The sequence below is a fragment of the Serinus canaria genome, chromosome 17 (genome assembly GCF_022539315.1).
Source record: "Serinus canaria isolate serCan28SL12 chromosome 17, serCan2020, whole genome shotgun sequence".
Classification (NCBI taxonomy): Eukaryota; Metazoa; Chordata; class Aves; order Passeriformes; family Fringillidae; genus Serinus; species Serinus canaria.
The window spans coordinates 5118113-5132644 of NC_066330.1; the positions used below are offsets into that span (position 1 = coordinate 5118113).

General features: G+C 58.1%; 2 protein-coding genes across 4 annotated transcripts; one reads left to right on the forward strand and one right to left on the reverse strand.

Moving 5' to 3' along the window:
• The first annotated feature begins 4825 nt into the window (after window positions 1-4825).
• Window positions 4826-9963, forward strand: ASB6 (ankyrin repeat and SOCS box containing 6). 2 transcript variants are annotated; one of them, XM_018917728.3, is made up of 7 exons: window positions 4826-4902; window positions 5805-6008; window positions 6421-6602; window positions 6918-7024; window positions 7350-7458; window positions 7950-8036; window positions 8207-9963. In XM_018917728.3, exons 2-7 carry the CDS (start codon window positions 5896-5898, stop codon window positions 8872-8874), a joined length of 1266 nt encoding a protein of 421 aa, XP_018773273.2. In that variant the 5' UTR covers window positions 4826-4902; window positions 5805-5895; the 3' UTR covers window positions 8875-9963. The 2 variants fall into 2 exon arrangements, with proteins under 2 accessions (XP_018773273.2, XP_030089206.2); XM_030233346.2 differs by lacking the exon at window positions 4826-4902 and adding an exon at window positions 4928-5114.
• Window positions 9964-10684: 721 nt separating this feature from the next.
• Window positions 10685-14010, reverse strand: NTMT1 (N-terminal Xaa-Pro-Lys N-methyltransferase 1). Of its 2 annotated transcripts, none has more exons than XM_030233472.2 (5): window positions 13851-14010; window positions 12822-12881; window positions 11877-12079; window positions 11463-11715; window positions 10685-11083 (listed from the first exon to the last, which is right to left on the reverse strand). In XM_030233472.2, exons 3-5 carry the CDS (start codon window positions 12036-12038, stop codon window positions 10827-10829), a joined length of 672 nt encoding a protein of 223 aa, XP_030089332.1. In that variant the 5' UTR covers window positions 12039-12079; window positions 12822-12881; window positions 13851-14010; the 3' UTR covers window positions 10685-10826. The 2 variants fall into 2 exon arrangements, with proteins under 2 accessions (XP_030089332.1, XP_030089333.1); XM_030233473.2 differs by lacking the exon at window positions 13851-14010 and adding an exon at window positions 13695-13759.
• Window positions 14011-14532: the final 522 nt, after the last annotated feature.

Below are 14532 nucleotides of genomic sequence, written 5' to 3' on the forward strand. Positions count from 1 at the left end.
CTCCTCCAGTGTGCAAACAAGCCAGCCCAACCTCCCTTCCCCCCCCCCCTTTTTTTTTTTTGTGGGGGGTTCCGTTTGTTGGTTCTGTCGGACCAATTTGTGGCCCTAGGGGCGCTCTGGGAGCCAGCTCCGGTGTCGGGTTCTGTCCCCTCGGCTGTGTAAATCTCGGGCTGCTGTCACACTGTCACACTGCCTCTGCTCCCGCTTCCCCGCGAGATGCTCCCAAAGATGGGAGTTTTGGCCCTGCCAGCACCCAGCTGGACACGTCCCCTGTCCCCCTGTGCCCACTGCACTCTTGCACTCCGTGCGTGTTTTAGAACACAAATGAATTGCCAGCAGCCCTCCTGGCTGCTCCGTGCTGTCAGGGAGGGGATGGCTGCATCACCCCTGGCACCATCAGGCTCTGGAGGACCCAGCACAGCCTCGTGCCACCCTTCCTTCACTCGATCCTGCTTTTTTCCACCATGACTGCAGGGACAGACCCTCCCCAGGATGGGGATGACCCCCTGTCCAGGAAAAACTGCTCCAGGATCAGTCCTGGCAGTGACCCTTCAGCAGTGGGCACTGGTTTTCCCCAGGGCAGTGGGGACCCCCATCTTTGGGGTGCCCCAGTCCCCACTCTGGGCTCCAGGGCTGAGAACATCTTGCTGTGATTATTTTGGGGGTGGCTGCTCTTGGCCCATGGAGGGGTGATGGCAGGAGGGGGGGAAGGAGCAGCCCCATCCCCGTTTATAACCTTCTTCCTCCTCTTATTTAGGGCCAGACCTTATTCTTGAACTGTCTGGCTTTTCCAGGGGAGACAGCTTTCCCTCAGTCCGTGGCATTAAATAATTAAATGGAGGGAATAATCGTCGGTGAAACCCCCTTGGGTTCGCACTTCCTCGGGCCCTGTGATTGCTGATATTTTTTTGGTTGAAATATGACCTTTTTTATGATCAAAGGGGATCAGAGTTCCAAAGGAAAGTTAAAAAAAAAAAAAAAAGAAGAAAAAAAGAAAAAAAAAAAGGAGGGCAAGCATTTTCTTTTTTTCCCCAGTCCTAACGGTCTGGTAAAGTTTCTTTAGACATGCAAAGATTTACACACCTTTCTGCAGGGTGCCTTAAATTACCCTCCAACTCTTTACACATTTCCATGAGCAGAGCAAGAACAGTAAGTCATTGAGAAATTAACTGGCCTTTCAGTAATATCCCCTGTCGGCCTTTCAGAAGGAGAATGTCTAATGACTTTTTTGAAGTAGAGGTCAGGGTTTGCTTTTTTTAAATAAAACAATCCGTATTAATGCAATTTCCTTTTTAGCTGTAGGATTTGCCCTTTTTTTTTTTCCCCTCAGCATCGTTTTTTTAACACCACCAGCCACACGAGGCATCCCAAGCAAGACCTGGTTGTTTGAAACACACACTCCTGGTGTTTCCTAACCCGCTTGTGCAAGCTCTTCTCATTTATTTATTTTGGTAAAAATTGTGTTTTAAAATGGACTTCGAAGCTGGCAAGGTGACTCTTGGCTTTGGGCAAAATGTGGGTGGTGCAGGGACAAAGCTGAGCGGGTTTGCTTTACCTGACATCAGCACCTGGGTTTTGCTGAGCTGGGTGTGAGCTCTGAGTCCAGCTTTGCTGGGCCAGAACTGCTGGGCTGATGAGCCAGAGGCAGTGAACTGGCAGGGCTGTGCTGGGCTCCTCAGGGGTTTGCAGCCCTTGGGATAAAGGTTTTTCTGTTTGCCAGTCCATCTTCCTCTCAAAAGAAAAAGATTTAAAATATTATAGTTTTTGGTAATCTCACTTTGTGTTTTCCTAGGGGTTTCCTGATATTTCTCTCACGCTGTGCCAACACCTTGTGCTTCCATGGTGCTCAGCATGGCAGGGAGCTGGATGTGCTCTGCCAGCCCCAGCCCCTCCTCACCCCAAACCATGGGCTGGGGCAGTGCAGCCTCCTTGGAGCACTGCCTGGGATGGGATGGTGCTGCTCCTTGTGGTACCCAGGTATTCCCTCCTAACGTCCCCAAACCCTTGCCCTGGGGATGTTCTGGTGCAGAGAAGCTGGGCTGGCTCATCCACAGCTGAAGGATTTTCTGGCTGTGGAGCTGCACCTCTCCCTGCTGCACTGGAGAATGCTCAGAGTGGAGTGTGGGGGATGGTGGGGGCCTGGCAGTGCCTGGCCAGGACCAGAAACTGGCTCTGGGGGTGTGGGGGTGCCCAGGCCCATGTCCTGCCCAGGCTGGGGAGCAGAGCACCCCCTCCAACCCCAGGGGCCAGGGCAGTGCCACCCACAGGGTGACAGCCAGGGGCAGTTGCTGGAGGAGTCCCCTGAGCCCAGCCCTTCCCTTCCCAGCAGGAATGGTATTTCTGGATTTACTGAGCAGCTCTTCTTTCTCCCTCCATCTCTGCCAGACCCCAAAAGTACAGCATGCCCTGTGCTGGCTCCTCTCCTCCTCCTCTCCCCTGCAGCCCTCACAACTCCCCCCACTGCCTCCCAGCTCCCTGTCTCTGTGGTTGGTGGCATTATAAAACACCCCAGCCAGCCCCTTGGTGAAGATTTTTCTCCCAGCTTTCTCATTCCCTCTCTTTTTGCCTCTCTTCTGCTCTTTCTTTCTCTCCCTCTCTTTCTTTCCCTGCCAGGAATCCCAGTCAGTCCCAGATGAACCAATACTCCGTGGCTCTGCTATTTCCCTTTTATTCCCCCCCTCCTTCAACAACGAGATGGGAAAAGAGTGAACTAAAAAAAAAAAAAAAAAAAAAAAAAAGAGAAAGAAAGAAAGAAAAAAATCAAAGCGGCACATATTGGATCCAGATGTGCTTACAGCCCTTTCCAGCAATTTAATTAAATTCCCCCAGACAGCCAGGAGGATTTCTTAATGATCAAATTTCCCTGGCTTTCCTCCTAAAATGCCCCTCTTTCTTCGGCTGGCTGTTGCTGTGTCTCCCTGATGGATGGCCAACTCGCATTCTTCCGAGCCCGCCCCGCCAAGGCCACGGGGAGGAAGGGGCAGAGCCCGGTGCTGTTCTCCCAGCCAGGCTCTCAAACACCCCTCCAGCAATGGCCCTGCTTGCAAAACCTCTGCTCCCAGGAAATGTGGGGCTGGGGACCCCCTCCCTGGGCTCTGTGTCCTGCTCTGTGCTCGTGGCAGGGGAGGACTTCCACTGTGCTGGTGGCAAGGGAAGGGCTCAGCCCGTGGCTCTCCTGGTTTGTCACCTCCCAGGGCTGCTTTGGAGCCAGGTTTTGTCCCACACTGCGTCCCCAAAGCCTCCTTTCAAGCTGGGGGTGAGCAGGGTCACCAGCAAAGCCTCTGTTGGGCTTCTGAAAAGGCACATTTGGGCTGGCACGGCACTTTGGGGCAGCCCAGTGTCCCCTCTCATCCTCAGCGACAGCATGGCTGGGGTCAGAGGTGGCACTGGGGTGACCCAGGAAAGGAGCAGTGATTTCTCCCCAAAACGGTGACTGTGGAGGGCTGGACCGGCAGGGTCCCCACCAGTGCCACACAGACAGGGATGGAGTTTGTGTCTGGAGCAGCCACTGGAATTGTGGAGGCTCCAGGGTTTTCTTGGACATTGGAGGGTTTGGGCTTCAGTGGGAACACAGAGGGCCCAGGGTCTGGCTTTATCTGGGACTGGAATGAGGTCTCAGCTGCCCAGCCCACCCAAAGGGGGGTCCCTGCAGCCCCACTGCTGAGTGGCTGCTCTGGTTTGAACCCAGCTGAACCCTCTATGCAGAGGGACAAATCCCCCCTGTCCCTCACTCTTCCTTGCTGCTTGCCCCCTCTGCTCCCTGCCCAGGGCTGGATGGGATTATTTCCACCCCTGCTCAGGCAAACACGGGGATGACACCCCCAAACCCACCCAGGGGGGCTGCAGAGGGGGTGCAGGCCAGCTGGCCATCGAGGTGCCACCGCACAGCACCAAGTCCCGGTGGCACCAGGGCCACCAGCCACCCTGCAGAGCCCTGCCTTGCCCTGAAGGTGGGCTCGGGGTCCGGGGGCTGCAAGCACCGGGGTCCCCCACCCTGGCACCCCACTTTGTGTGGGGAAGGGAAGGGTGGGAAACTGGAGGGACCGTGACAGAATGTCAGAAAAATGCCCAGCCGGCGCAGCCTCCTCGCCCCCTCTGCCCCGGGGCCACGGCTGCCTGCTGGAATCTGGAAGCGCTCCACCGGAATAAAATAAATACGTAAATAGGAAACCCAAGGCGGCTTCAGTTATTGCCGCTCTCCAGAGCTCCCCGCGCTGGCGGATTCCGCCAGAATAATAATAAAAATAATGATGATTATGATAATAGTACCAATAAATCCCGGGCTAATGTTTCCCCTGGTAGCTCTTTCAGCAGGGGAGGGTCCGGGCGCTGCGGGCAGCGGCACCAGAGTCACCCCGAGCCCCGGGGAGGCGGCAGCCACTGGGTGCCAGCTGCCAGCACAGCCAGCCCGGCCTGGGTGGGTCCTCCAGAGGGAGGGGGGACATCCAGGGAAAAGGGGGACACCCGGGCGGGGGGACAGCCGGGGATGGGGGACACATGGGGGGGACACATGGTGGGAGGGGGACATTCGGGGCAGGGAGGGACACCTGGGAAGGGGCAGGACACCGGGCAGGGGACACTGGGGGTGTGACACCCGTGAGAGAGGGGACACCCCCGGGGGTGAGGGGGGTGTGTGTGTACCCCCCCTCCGGCGCGCGGCCGCGTGCTGCCCCCTGCTGGCCGCGCCCGCCAAGGCCACGCCCCATAGGGGCCACGCCCCACTGAAGCCACGCCCATACGCTAGTCCGCTTAATGAGACCGCACCTTCCTGTGAGACCACGCCCTCAGATTTAGGCCACGCCCCTTTGACCACACCCTCATACCGAGACCCCACCCTCCGGGGAGGCCCCGCCCCGGCGGGTTCCGCTTCCCGTTCCGGTTCCGGTTGCAGTTCCCGAGCAGGTGAGGGGCGGCAGGGCCGGGGCTGAGCCGTGAGGGGCGGGCGGTGCCGGGGCCTCCCTTCCCTGCCCGTGCTGTTCGGGGCCGCCGGCGGGGTTTGCACTGGAATTTGTGAGCGTTTATTTGTGAAAATGAACCGAGGTTTATGGACTCGTTTGGGGATTTTTTTTCCCCCGCTACAGCCTGATCTATCCCCTCAGAGAAAGGTGTGATGGGTGTGTTTAATGCATCTAAAAATATATGGATGCAGCCCACTCAACGTGCCAGGAGTGGTGCATACCCTTATTTATTTATTTATTTATTTACACCTACGTGCTGATAATAACAAAAATATTCCGACTTTAAAGCATTGTAAAACGAACAGGAAAACAAATTAGGTTTTTTTATTATTATTATTAGCTTATTTTAACTGGACTATTTATCTTGCGTAAAGACCGATAAGGAAAGGAAGATGTATGTTTTAGAGATCTTTTGTGGAGCGGTCTTTAGGCAGGGTCGCGTTATTCCTCCTGCTGGGGTCTGGGGGCTCCTCTTTCCTCCCCGGGGCTGCAGGGAGATTTAGAGCGATCTGTGGGCTCGGTGTCCCTGCGGTGGCTCCAGCCCCCTGTCCCATAGAAGCCAGGCAGGGCTTTGCTGATGGCAGAGCCCCGGGGCACTGGGAGCGCTGGGAGCACCCGCAGCCTGCGGGGCTCCTGGCACAGGGGCTTGGTGCCCACCCTGGCCGTGCCCAGATAACTGCAGCGTCAGCTCTGCGTGCGGGAGATAACTTGGAGATGCCAGATCCGTGTGTGGGAGGAGATCCCTGCGCTGGGCTGGGCTGGGCTGGGCTGCCTTTATATAAGGAAGGGGAGGCTGTGTTTTCTTCTGCGTTCAGACCTGCTGAAAGCCTTGTTTGTTTTGAAAAGAGGGAGAAGCCCCTCGGAGAGGGGCCGGCGTGCGAGAGGACAGCGGTGCCGTGCTGGAGGCCTCCGGGAGGGGGTGCACGGGCAGAGCACGATGCCTTTCCTGCATGGCTTCCGCAGGATCGTCCTGGAGTGCCAGCCCCTGGTGGATGAGCTCCTGGGGCTGCTGGCCACGCCCGACACGGAAGGGCAGAGCTCCCTGGAGAGGTAACAACAGGGGGCTGAACACCCCGGGGTGTTTTTGGGGGTTGGCTGGAGCTCAGGGAGGTGGTGCAGGTTGGACGACGTTGGCTTGGACAGCCCCCAGTCCTGGGGAACAGCTCAGCCTACAGATCCTCCTTTTGCTGTGGTTCTTTGGGAACGTGGAGGAAAACACTGGAGCTATGGGGGCTCCCCAGGAAAGGCCCTTTCTGCCTGACCCCTGGCAACAAAGCCTGAACTGGGGCTCAGCTGAGGCTCTGAAGGTGCTGTGAAACCCCACAGCCAGCAGGTCAAAGACACTCTGGGTACAGGACCAGAGAGAAGACCAGGGATTTTCCTTCTTCCCTGGTGCCACTTTGACCCTTGCAGACCTGAGCTATGCTCACTGAGTAACTGCTGGGTTTTCGTGTGTCTCAAGCCCTGCCTGCCTGGACAATGACAGGAGCCAGCTCTCAGCTGTGAGAAGAGTCCTGGAGAGAGAGACCCACTCCCCATTTTATCAGGAAGGTGTGAGCTATGCCCTGCTGAAGGTCACTGAGCTGGGGCTCGTCCCAGCTGCAGAAATCCTCTTGGAATTTGGTGCTGACCTCAGCTTTGAAGGTGAGGCTGGTGGGAAAGGGGCTGGGCTGGGAGGAACCAGCAGATGAGAAACTGCCCTGGGAGGGGGGGGATAGCTGGGGCAGAAAGAGGGGATGCTACCAGCTCAGATATTCCTGCTCCTTGCTGGAGTAGTGTGGATGTGCCTTGTGGAGACCCAGCCACAAGGATGGACAGAGGGACACCAGGGACTCAGGGGCTTTTGGCAGGATGGAGCCATTGGAGCAGCTGTGCTCCCAGGGCCCTCCCCAGCTGTCCCCTTCCACTCTTGGCAGGTGCTGGGGCCGTTTTGTTCTCTCTGACTGTTTTTATCCTCAGACCCAGTCACCTACTACACGCCCCTGCACATGGCAGTGCTGCGCAACCAGCCGGACGTGCTGGAGCTCCTGGTGCAGCACGGCGCCGACATCAACCGCAGAGACCGGGTATGGCTTCACTCCTGCCATGGCCAGGCTGAGCCCCCAGGCCTGAGCTGCTCTGGTGTGAGGGACAGCCCTCTTGCTTCCCTCCTCCCGGGCCTCACCCTGTGCTGCTTCCCCTTGGCACATCCCTGTGCCCGCTGTCCGTGCTCTGCTGCTGTGGCAGAAGGTCAGGTTGCCTTTGGCTGAGCCCCTGCCTTGGAGCAATGTGGGAGGAGGCTGGAGAGACTCTTACTGTGGCCAAGATAAAACCCCAGCACCAACTCCCTGCAGGCACTCACAGTCTTCAGTACCTGCCAGTGTTTTTTAACTGTTTTTGCCTGTTGTGCAGATCCATGAGAGCAGTCCCCTGGACCTGGCCAGCGAGGAGCCTGAGCGGTTGCCATGCCTGCGGCGGCTACTGCAGCTGGGGGCCAACGTCAACGCTGCTGACAAGAACGGTCTGTGCACCCCACCCAGCTCCCCCAGCTGAGGGTGGGCTGGGGCAGGGCACACGGCTGGGGCCATTTGCTGCTGCACCTGCTCCCCGCTCTCAATCGGGTTTGGGAGTTGGGAGGAAGCTGGCAGAACCTCCCTGCACTCGGTATTTTCTCCTGGTGTGTTGGCTGTGTGAAAAGGGCTGAACCTAGCTCTGTGCAGTGCAGGGGAGGTGGGGTGGGGCTGTGCCTCTGTCATCCTGTGCTGCCCACTTGCTCTAAAACTCACTGTGCCGTGGCACATATACCCACTGGGACCACCACTAGCCCTGCATGTGTGGCCTGTGACTGTCCCCACAGCTGGGCACCATCATGGGGACAGTGGAAGCCTCAGCCAGAAGAAAGGTTGTCACTCCCTGCGTTTGGCTGTCTGGTGGGTGGGGTGGATTGTTTTCCTTCCTGCCTTTTGGGGTGCCACCCTGTTGTCCTGTGACTGACTGATTGCTCCATTGCAGGGAAGACAGCACTGCTGCATGTCCTGGCCAGCAGTGACAGTGGCCAGATCCACAACACTGACAGCATCCGTCTCCTGCTGGAAGGAGGTAAAGAAAACCTTCTCCCCTTTCTGGGCTGGCTGATTCTTTGTGCAGCACCAGGCACTGCCCTCCTGACTCCTTTATGGAGTCAGAGTAAAGTCCAGGGATGCTGGAGCTGGTGCTGACCAGGCCTCATGCTCTGCAGTGTCAGTTACGTTCTCTGTCCCTTTCTCCAGGCGCAGATGTCAGGGCTGCCACCAAAGATGGCGACACTGTCTTCACCTATGTCATCTACCTGCTGGAAGAGATGGCGTACAGCTATACTGAGGAGGAGGCCGAGGCCATCGAGAGTTTCTGCTTCCGTGTCACGCAGCTGCTGCTGGCCCACGGTGCCAACCCCAGCGAGTGCCCAGCCTCAGAGTCCCTCACACACTTCTGCTTAAAAAGCTTCAATGACTACTTCCCACTGCTGCGCTTGTTGCTGGAGTCAGGTGCTGCCTACAACTGCTCCCTCCATGGTCCCTCGTGCTGGTCCGGCTTCCACATCGCCTTTGAGCACCTCTGCTGGCACCTCAGTCGCTTTGATGATGAAGCCCTCATCCAGAAGGGTCAGACTCTGCTGGAGCTCATGATGGCCAGTTCACAAGCCATCCAGCTGCCCAGCAATTTTGAGGTCAACACCAGCAGCTGTAGGTTCCATGGGGAGAAGGTCCAGACTCTGTTCTGCTCTCTGAAGCAGCTGGAGCGCTCGCCACAGACACTGAAAAACCTCTGCAGGGTGTTCATCCGGCAGCGCCTCAAACCGTGGCCAGTGGGTGACAAAATCAAGTCTCTGCCTCTCCCAGACCGGCTGAAGAGGTACCTCCTCATTGACCATGCTGCTGCTGGCCACGAGGACCTGTGAGCCTGGCAGTGCCTCTGTCTGCTCCCTCCACAGCCCTGCTGTGCCTACAGCCACCATATCTCTGCTCTGAGACAGTTTGCAGCAAGAGGTGCTGCCCATGGAGTCCCTCTCTGTGGCATTCTGGGGGTGTTTTCTTGGGCACAACATCACACCTGTGTTTGTGAAGGTCTCGTTGCTCTGGGGCACGTCATGGGAAGGCAGGCAGAGCTCCTGGGTGTGGGGGAGCTGGATACTGGGGCTGGTTTGGAGGGAGATTACTTGGGGGCTGTGACTGGACAGGCAGCCTGTCTCTCTCCCAGCCCTGCCATGGGTGGGTGATGCAGTGCCTTAAGTGTCCAATGGAGTTGAGAGATGCCTCAAGGTGCTGGGAGAAGGAAAAGGTGTTCTGGCTTTCCTGCCTGTGGTCCTGGTGGTGGAAGTAGATCTGGCATCATCCTGTGGGTGTGGATGCCTTCCTTGCTCAGTGTGAACTTCTGACACTGGGGATGGGAGTGAAATGAGGCTGACTGAGCTTCTGCACCCCATCCTGGCACAGAGGAACATCCACCAAGGACATCTCAGAGTTACTGGGCTCCAAAACACAAAGGGATGTTTCCTAACATCATGGTGTGTTCCCTGTGCAAGGATGAGGAATGGGCAGTCAGCAGCTGAGTGCCTTGTGCCTCCCTCCCCATTCCTTGGGTCTTTCCCTTGGTGACCACTCCCAGGATCTTATTCTCCAGTGCCTCCTTCCCAGAAGGAATTGCAGCACCTGGAGGGCTCATGTTCCAGCCTTGCCACGGCTGCCTGGCTCCCCTTTCTAGGCACCTGCTTCCTCGTGACATGCCAAAGGCTGGCCACAGAGCTGAGCCCCACAGTTTTGTTGGTTTGTAGTATTTTTCATGGGGGATAGATGCAGTAGATGAAGAGGAAAAATCTGTTCTGGTTAAAGAGTTTGTATCAGGTGGATCTGGGATTCACTGGGATTTGGAACTGGAACTGTGTATCCTGATGAACTGGTGCTTAAAAAAAACCAGTAATGTGATCAAATTCTGCCCTGCTGTCTGGAATGGGAACTGAACTATTAAACGAGGCCTTCTATAGTAACAACAGGGGCTTGTTTTTCCTTAGGAGAGGTGGGGGGAAGGACAGGAATGAGGGGAATGGCTGGAGGGTCAAGCTGCAGCTAACTCTGCACTTGGGTTCACCCCTGGCATGCTGCTGTGCCAGTGTTGGCCACCTTGGGTCAGTGGCCAGACTTGGGTAAATGAAGGGAATGTGGCCAAAGAGGAGATGGGAGTGTTCAAAGCCAGGTGATGGTGTGGGGTGCTGGGGGAGCACAGTGTCACAGTGATGGAGCTGGAGGTGACAGGCTGGATGGGTCTGGGAGCAGCTCAGACCACACCAGTGCACTCCCAGGGTGGCAAGGCTTTGTCTGCAAGAGGATGTGGGGACTCAGGGTCATACACATCTCCCTTTTTGCTGCCCATGTAGAAGACCTGCTCAGGGGTTTAAAGGTGAGGCCCCCTCAAAGCCCCAGAACCTGGTGTTGCCTCCCCACACCACCAGAGGGAAACAGCTGAGGCTTCTCCCCTTTGCCTTACCCATCTCATTGCTGAGCAGCAGCAAGGGGTCAAACACCCAAGCAAGGAGTGGAGTCCAGTCCATGCCAAAGGTGCCCCAAGCTCCTGTTCATGAGCAGGAGCCTTGTGCACTGCAGTCAGCAACCTGCAGCTGCCCACAGATCACCTCATGCATGGGAGACCCTCTTGCTCCTGTCCAGAGCCCCTGCAGGTGGCACGGAGCCAACATGCACCCAACAGACCTCATGTGCAGAAGTGCAACAGCAGGAAAATGTATTTGGCAAACACCTCTTTTCACAAACAGCAGCAACTTGGAAGACAAAGTCCCGTCCTTGTCACCGGCCCCTGGAAGGGGAGTCACGACACGGGAGAGACCTTCTCCCGCTGCCCTCATCTCATGGCAAAGGTGTAGACGTGGTAGATCTCATCAGGAAAGTTCTCCTGGCGCTCCTCAGCCAGGAGGTGCAGCCCAGCTCTGCGGATGATCTTATGGACCACGTCCAGGTCCCGGCAGACGCTGCTGTCCACATCGTCCATGATCACACCCTCCTGGGCCATGTTGTCCTTGATGACCACGATGCCGTTGGGCCGCAGGCCGGCACGGCAGCGCTTCAGGAAGTCGGAGAGGTGGTTGTCAGTGAGATGTCCTGGAGGGGCAGAGCTGGGGTTAGAGGGCAGAGGGTGACCAAGGGGAGGAAACAGAAATTGCATTTGGGATCCCTCTGGAACCAAATACTTCAGACATCTGAAGTCTGCAGGGAAAGCTTTAGCTTGGGGATGTCCAACTTTGTGTCTCACTACTCAACTCCATCCAACCCACACCTCTGCTCTGGCCTCTGAGGGCTTGGGGGAAAAGGTACAAGGTCCCTCCATGAGGGCTCCATGAGCTGCCCACCCCAGGACCCCACCCATGCTGTGATGCTCATCCTCCATGCAGACCTCAAGCTGCTCTCCCCAGTGCATAGGACACCTGCTCCTCAAGGGAACAGGACAGGCTGGAAAGACCCCACAAGCAGTGGCCCTCACCAATGACCCACTGGATCCAGATGACATCATAGGAGTTTGGCTCAGGGCTGAAGTCCTGGAGGCCACAGCAGAAGTAGTTGCGCACCCGCCTGCCCTCCTCGCCCAGGTAGCTCTTGGCCTTGGTGAGGAAGTCCTCTGTCACATCCACCATGTCCACTGTCTTGAAGAGGGGCAGCAGCAGCCGCTTGGTGATCCGGCCAATGCCAGCCCCGCAGTCCAGAGCACGGGTTGTGCCCGTCCTGTTGGGGCCATCCTGCAATGACCACCGTGAGGGGTGAGTCCCACTGCAAGGCACCCACCAAGGAGAAACGGGACAACCACACAGGATCCCATGGAGAAATTCAGAGGGAAGAGCCCAGCTCCACACTGGGAGAAGGGTGGGGTTTTAGGAGCACGACAAACTGTGCCACCTACCCGCAGAAACCTCTGCAGGAACTTCCTGGAGCTGTTGATGTCGATGCTGGAGATGTGGCCGTAGCCCCCCAGCATGCCATCCACCGTGGCGGGCACATCCTTCCAGTACTTCTCTGCCTTGGAGTAAAACTCAAACTCGTTCTCCACCACCTCGCTGGTCATGCTGGCCGAGGGCACTTGCCCACACGGGACTCACTGCTCCCCTGGGATGGGAGAAGCCCAAGCCAGCAAGGAATGAGTCAGCTCTGCCACACCTTTTATCACCCCTTCCCCCTCCCCAGGGCTACTGCAAACTACAAAAACCTTCAGCTGAGAGCAAGAAGGAACAAAGATCTAAATCCTGGTATTTTCTGGAGATCAACGAGCCCAAAACCTCTCCTTGGGCAGATGCCTCAGCCAGAACAGGCATGGCAGAGCTTTGCTCAGCAATACATGCAATTATACAATTATATTTTAAGGCTGACCCTCCCTTTTCACCTATTCTGCCTTTCCTTTCCCTGTCTTAACATTTTACAGATTCCATGTTTATGTGTGGCAACAACCTCATCAGTCACCTCCAATTACACCTCGAGTTGCTAAAAGTTATCCTGAGCACCTACCTGAGGATTGTAAATCTGAGCTGTGACTATAAGTTAGATATTTGCAATATAATAAAGTCAAGGTATAATCAGCAATACAAGCTATAAATCCCCCCCAGGCATCTCATAATTCAAACCACTATGGATTTGATTAACTGCGCTGGGGATTAGAAACTAGATTTAAGGTGGCCAAAGGGTAAATTCAAGGACTTCAAACACCTTTACAAAATAAATATATAGAGTTCATGGCTTGAATTTGCTGGCAAATACCCCATTAGACACAAAACCTTTTCTATGGCAGCTTAGACAGGTTTGGTGGCTCGAACAGCCTAGGGACAGGAAAGGGGGACATGGCATCTCAACTTACAAGTCACTGGTGGAAATCCAGTTTGGCTCAGTAGTGCCAGGAGCTGGTCTATGCTGTGATCTAGGAGCAGAGAATATGGGATTTAAGTGCCAAATCACCCCTCTAGTCCTGTAAGTGTGACCATAGCTCCAGGAAACCACAAATAAGAGACACCCCAGCCCCACAGACACACTCCCAAGGAGGCTGGGGGACAGGAGCTGCTGCTGTCCCTTAGCTCAGAGGCTTCAAGTGTAGCCAGTACATGGAGGGCTCCTACAGTGCTCCTGTCTGTGCTCCAGTTCGAGCAATTCTCCTGTCTGATCTCACGGGCCAGGACTCAGGCTCACCCTCCGGGCACTGACGCTATTCCTTGGCCTGGGTTTGGCTTGGTGAGTCCCTGGTGACTCATTTTTCAGGGTGTCACAGGCTACCAGCAGAGGCAGAGAGCACCCAGCACCCCTAAGCCAAACCTAAACCCGAACCCTTCCTGCCGCCCCAGGAGCACCCGAAACGCGGCCGGGGCCGGCGGAAGTGCGGGCAGGTGAAGGCCAGGACTCGCCCCATGGACGCCGCAGCCGTGGGGGGAAGGTCACACGGCGTGGAGGGGTCACCTCAGCGCGGGGCCCGAGCCCCGGGGCCGCTGGCAGGCCGGGGAGCGGAACGGGCCGGGGGTGCGCGGCCGGGGGATCCCCAGGCAGAGGGGTTGTGGTTGTGCCGCCGTGGGGGTCCCCTCCCGGGCCCGGGGGGTTACAGCAGCCCCATGCGGTGCGAAGGGGCGGTCCCCAGTGCAAGGCCCGGCCCGGCCCTTTCGCCTCCCGCCCACCGGGGCCGGGCCCCCCCGCGCTCCAGTCCCGAGGCGATGCGGACCCCGCGGACCGCCGGCTGCAGCCCTACCCCGGCTCCGGCCCGGACAGCTCCGCCGGCCCCTCCCGGCCCCCCCGGCGGCCGCGGCCCGTGGCCAGGCGTGCCGGGCAGTGCCGGCGGTGCCCGGTGCCGCCGCTCCCACCGCTCCCTCCGACCGCGGCCGCGACCCCCGGGCCCCCCCGTTACCTCCGGCGGCGGCCGCACGCTGCCCCCCCACGGGACCGGCGGCCGCGGGGGCCAACCAGGCGGCGGCGTGGCGGTGACGTCACGGTGACGTCACGGACAGGCCCTGCCCTGCTCTCCCGCTGCTGCCCGCGTGGGGGCGCTGCGGGCCGAGGGGCCGGGGTTGGTCAGCGGTGGGACGGACTGGGATGGACTGGGACGGACTGGAACAGGCGGGGTAGGACTGGGGCGGGCCAGGCAGCCCCAGGGGAGTCCGCGGGTACCGTGCAGTTTTTGAGGGGCAGGCTACCAGGGGAGCCCGGCCGGCTGGCACCGGGGTGACGGGACCCGGGGTCGCCAGAACAAGTAGCAGCGAGGGTGTCCTGGCCGGGCTGCCCGCGTGTCCCCGTCCCGGCTCCTGCTCCTGCCCCGGTCCCGTCCCGCCGTTGTCCTTGTCCCGGTCCCGTCCCGTCGCCTCCCGCCGTGTCCCGTCCTGGCCGCCAGGGGGCGCTGTTGTCCCGTCGTTGCGCCGCGGGAACTTCGGAGCGTCCTGAGGGGGAGCGGGACCCGCTTGTGGCCCGGCACCGACACCCGGCACCGAGTATCCGCTACCGACAGAGCCCGGCACCGAACACCCGGGACCGAATATCCGGCACCGACTGACACCCCGGTACCGACAGAGCCCGGCACCGAACACCCGGTACCG

Coding starts and splice junctions, on each gene's coding strand:
- ASB6 (XM_018917728.3), top strand. CDS start 5,896: ATGCCTTTCCTGCATGGCTTCCGCAGGATCGTCCTGGAGTGCCAGCCC. Junction 7,025..7,349: donor ACATCAACCGCAGAGACCGG/GTATGGCTTCAC, acceptor CCTGTTGTGCAG/ATCCATGAGAGCAGTCCCCT. Junction 7,459..7,949: donor CAACGCTGCTGACAAGAACG/GTCTGTGCACCC, acceptor GCTCCATTGCAG/GGAAGACAGCACTGCTGCAT.
- NTMT1 (XM_030233472.2), bottom strand. CDS start 12,038: ATGACCAGCGAGGTGGTGGAGAACGAGTTTGAGTTTTACTCCAAGGCA. Junction 11,716..11,876: donor TCCTGCAGAGGTTTCTGCGG/GTAGGTGGCACA, acceptor TGGTCATTGCAG/GATGGCCCCAACAGGACGGG. Junction 11,084..11,462: donor CTGGATCCAGTGGGTCATTG/GTGAGGGCCACT, acceptor CTGCCCCTCCAG/GACATCTCACTGACAACCAC.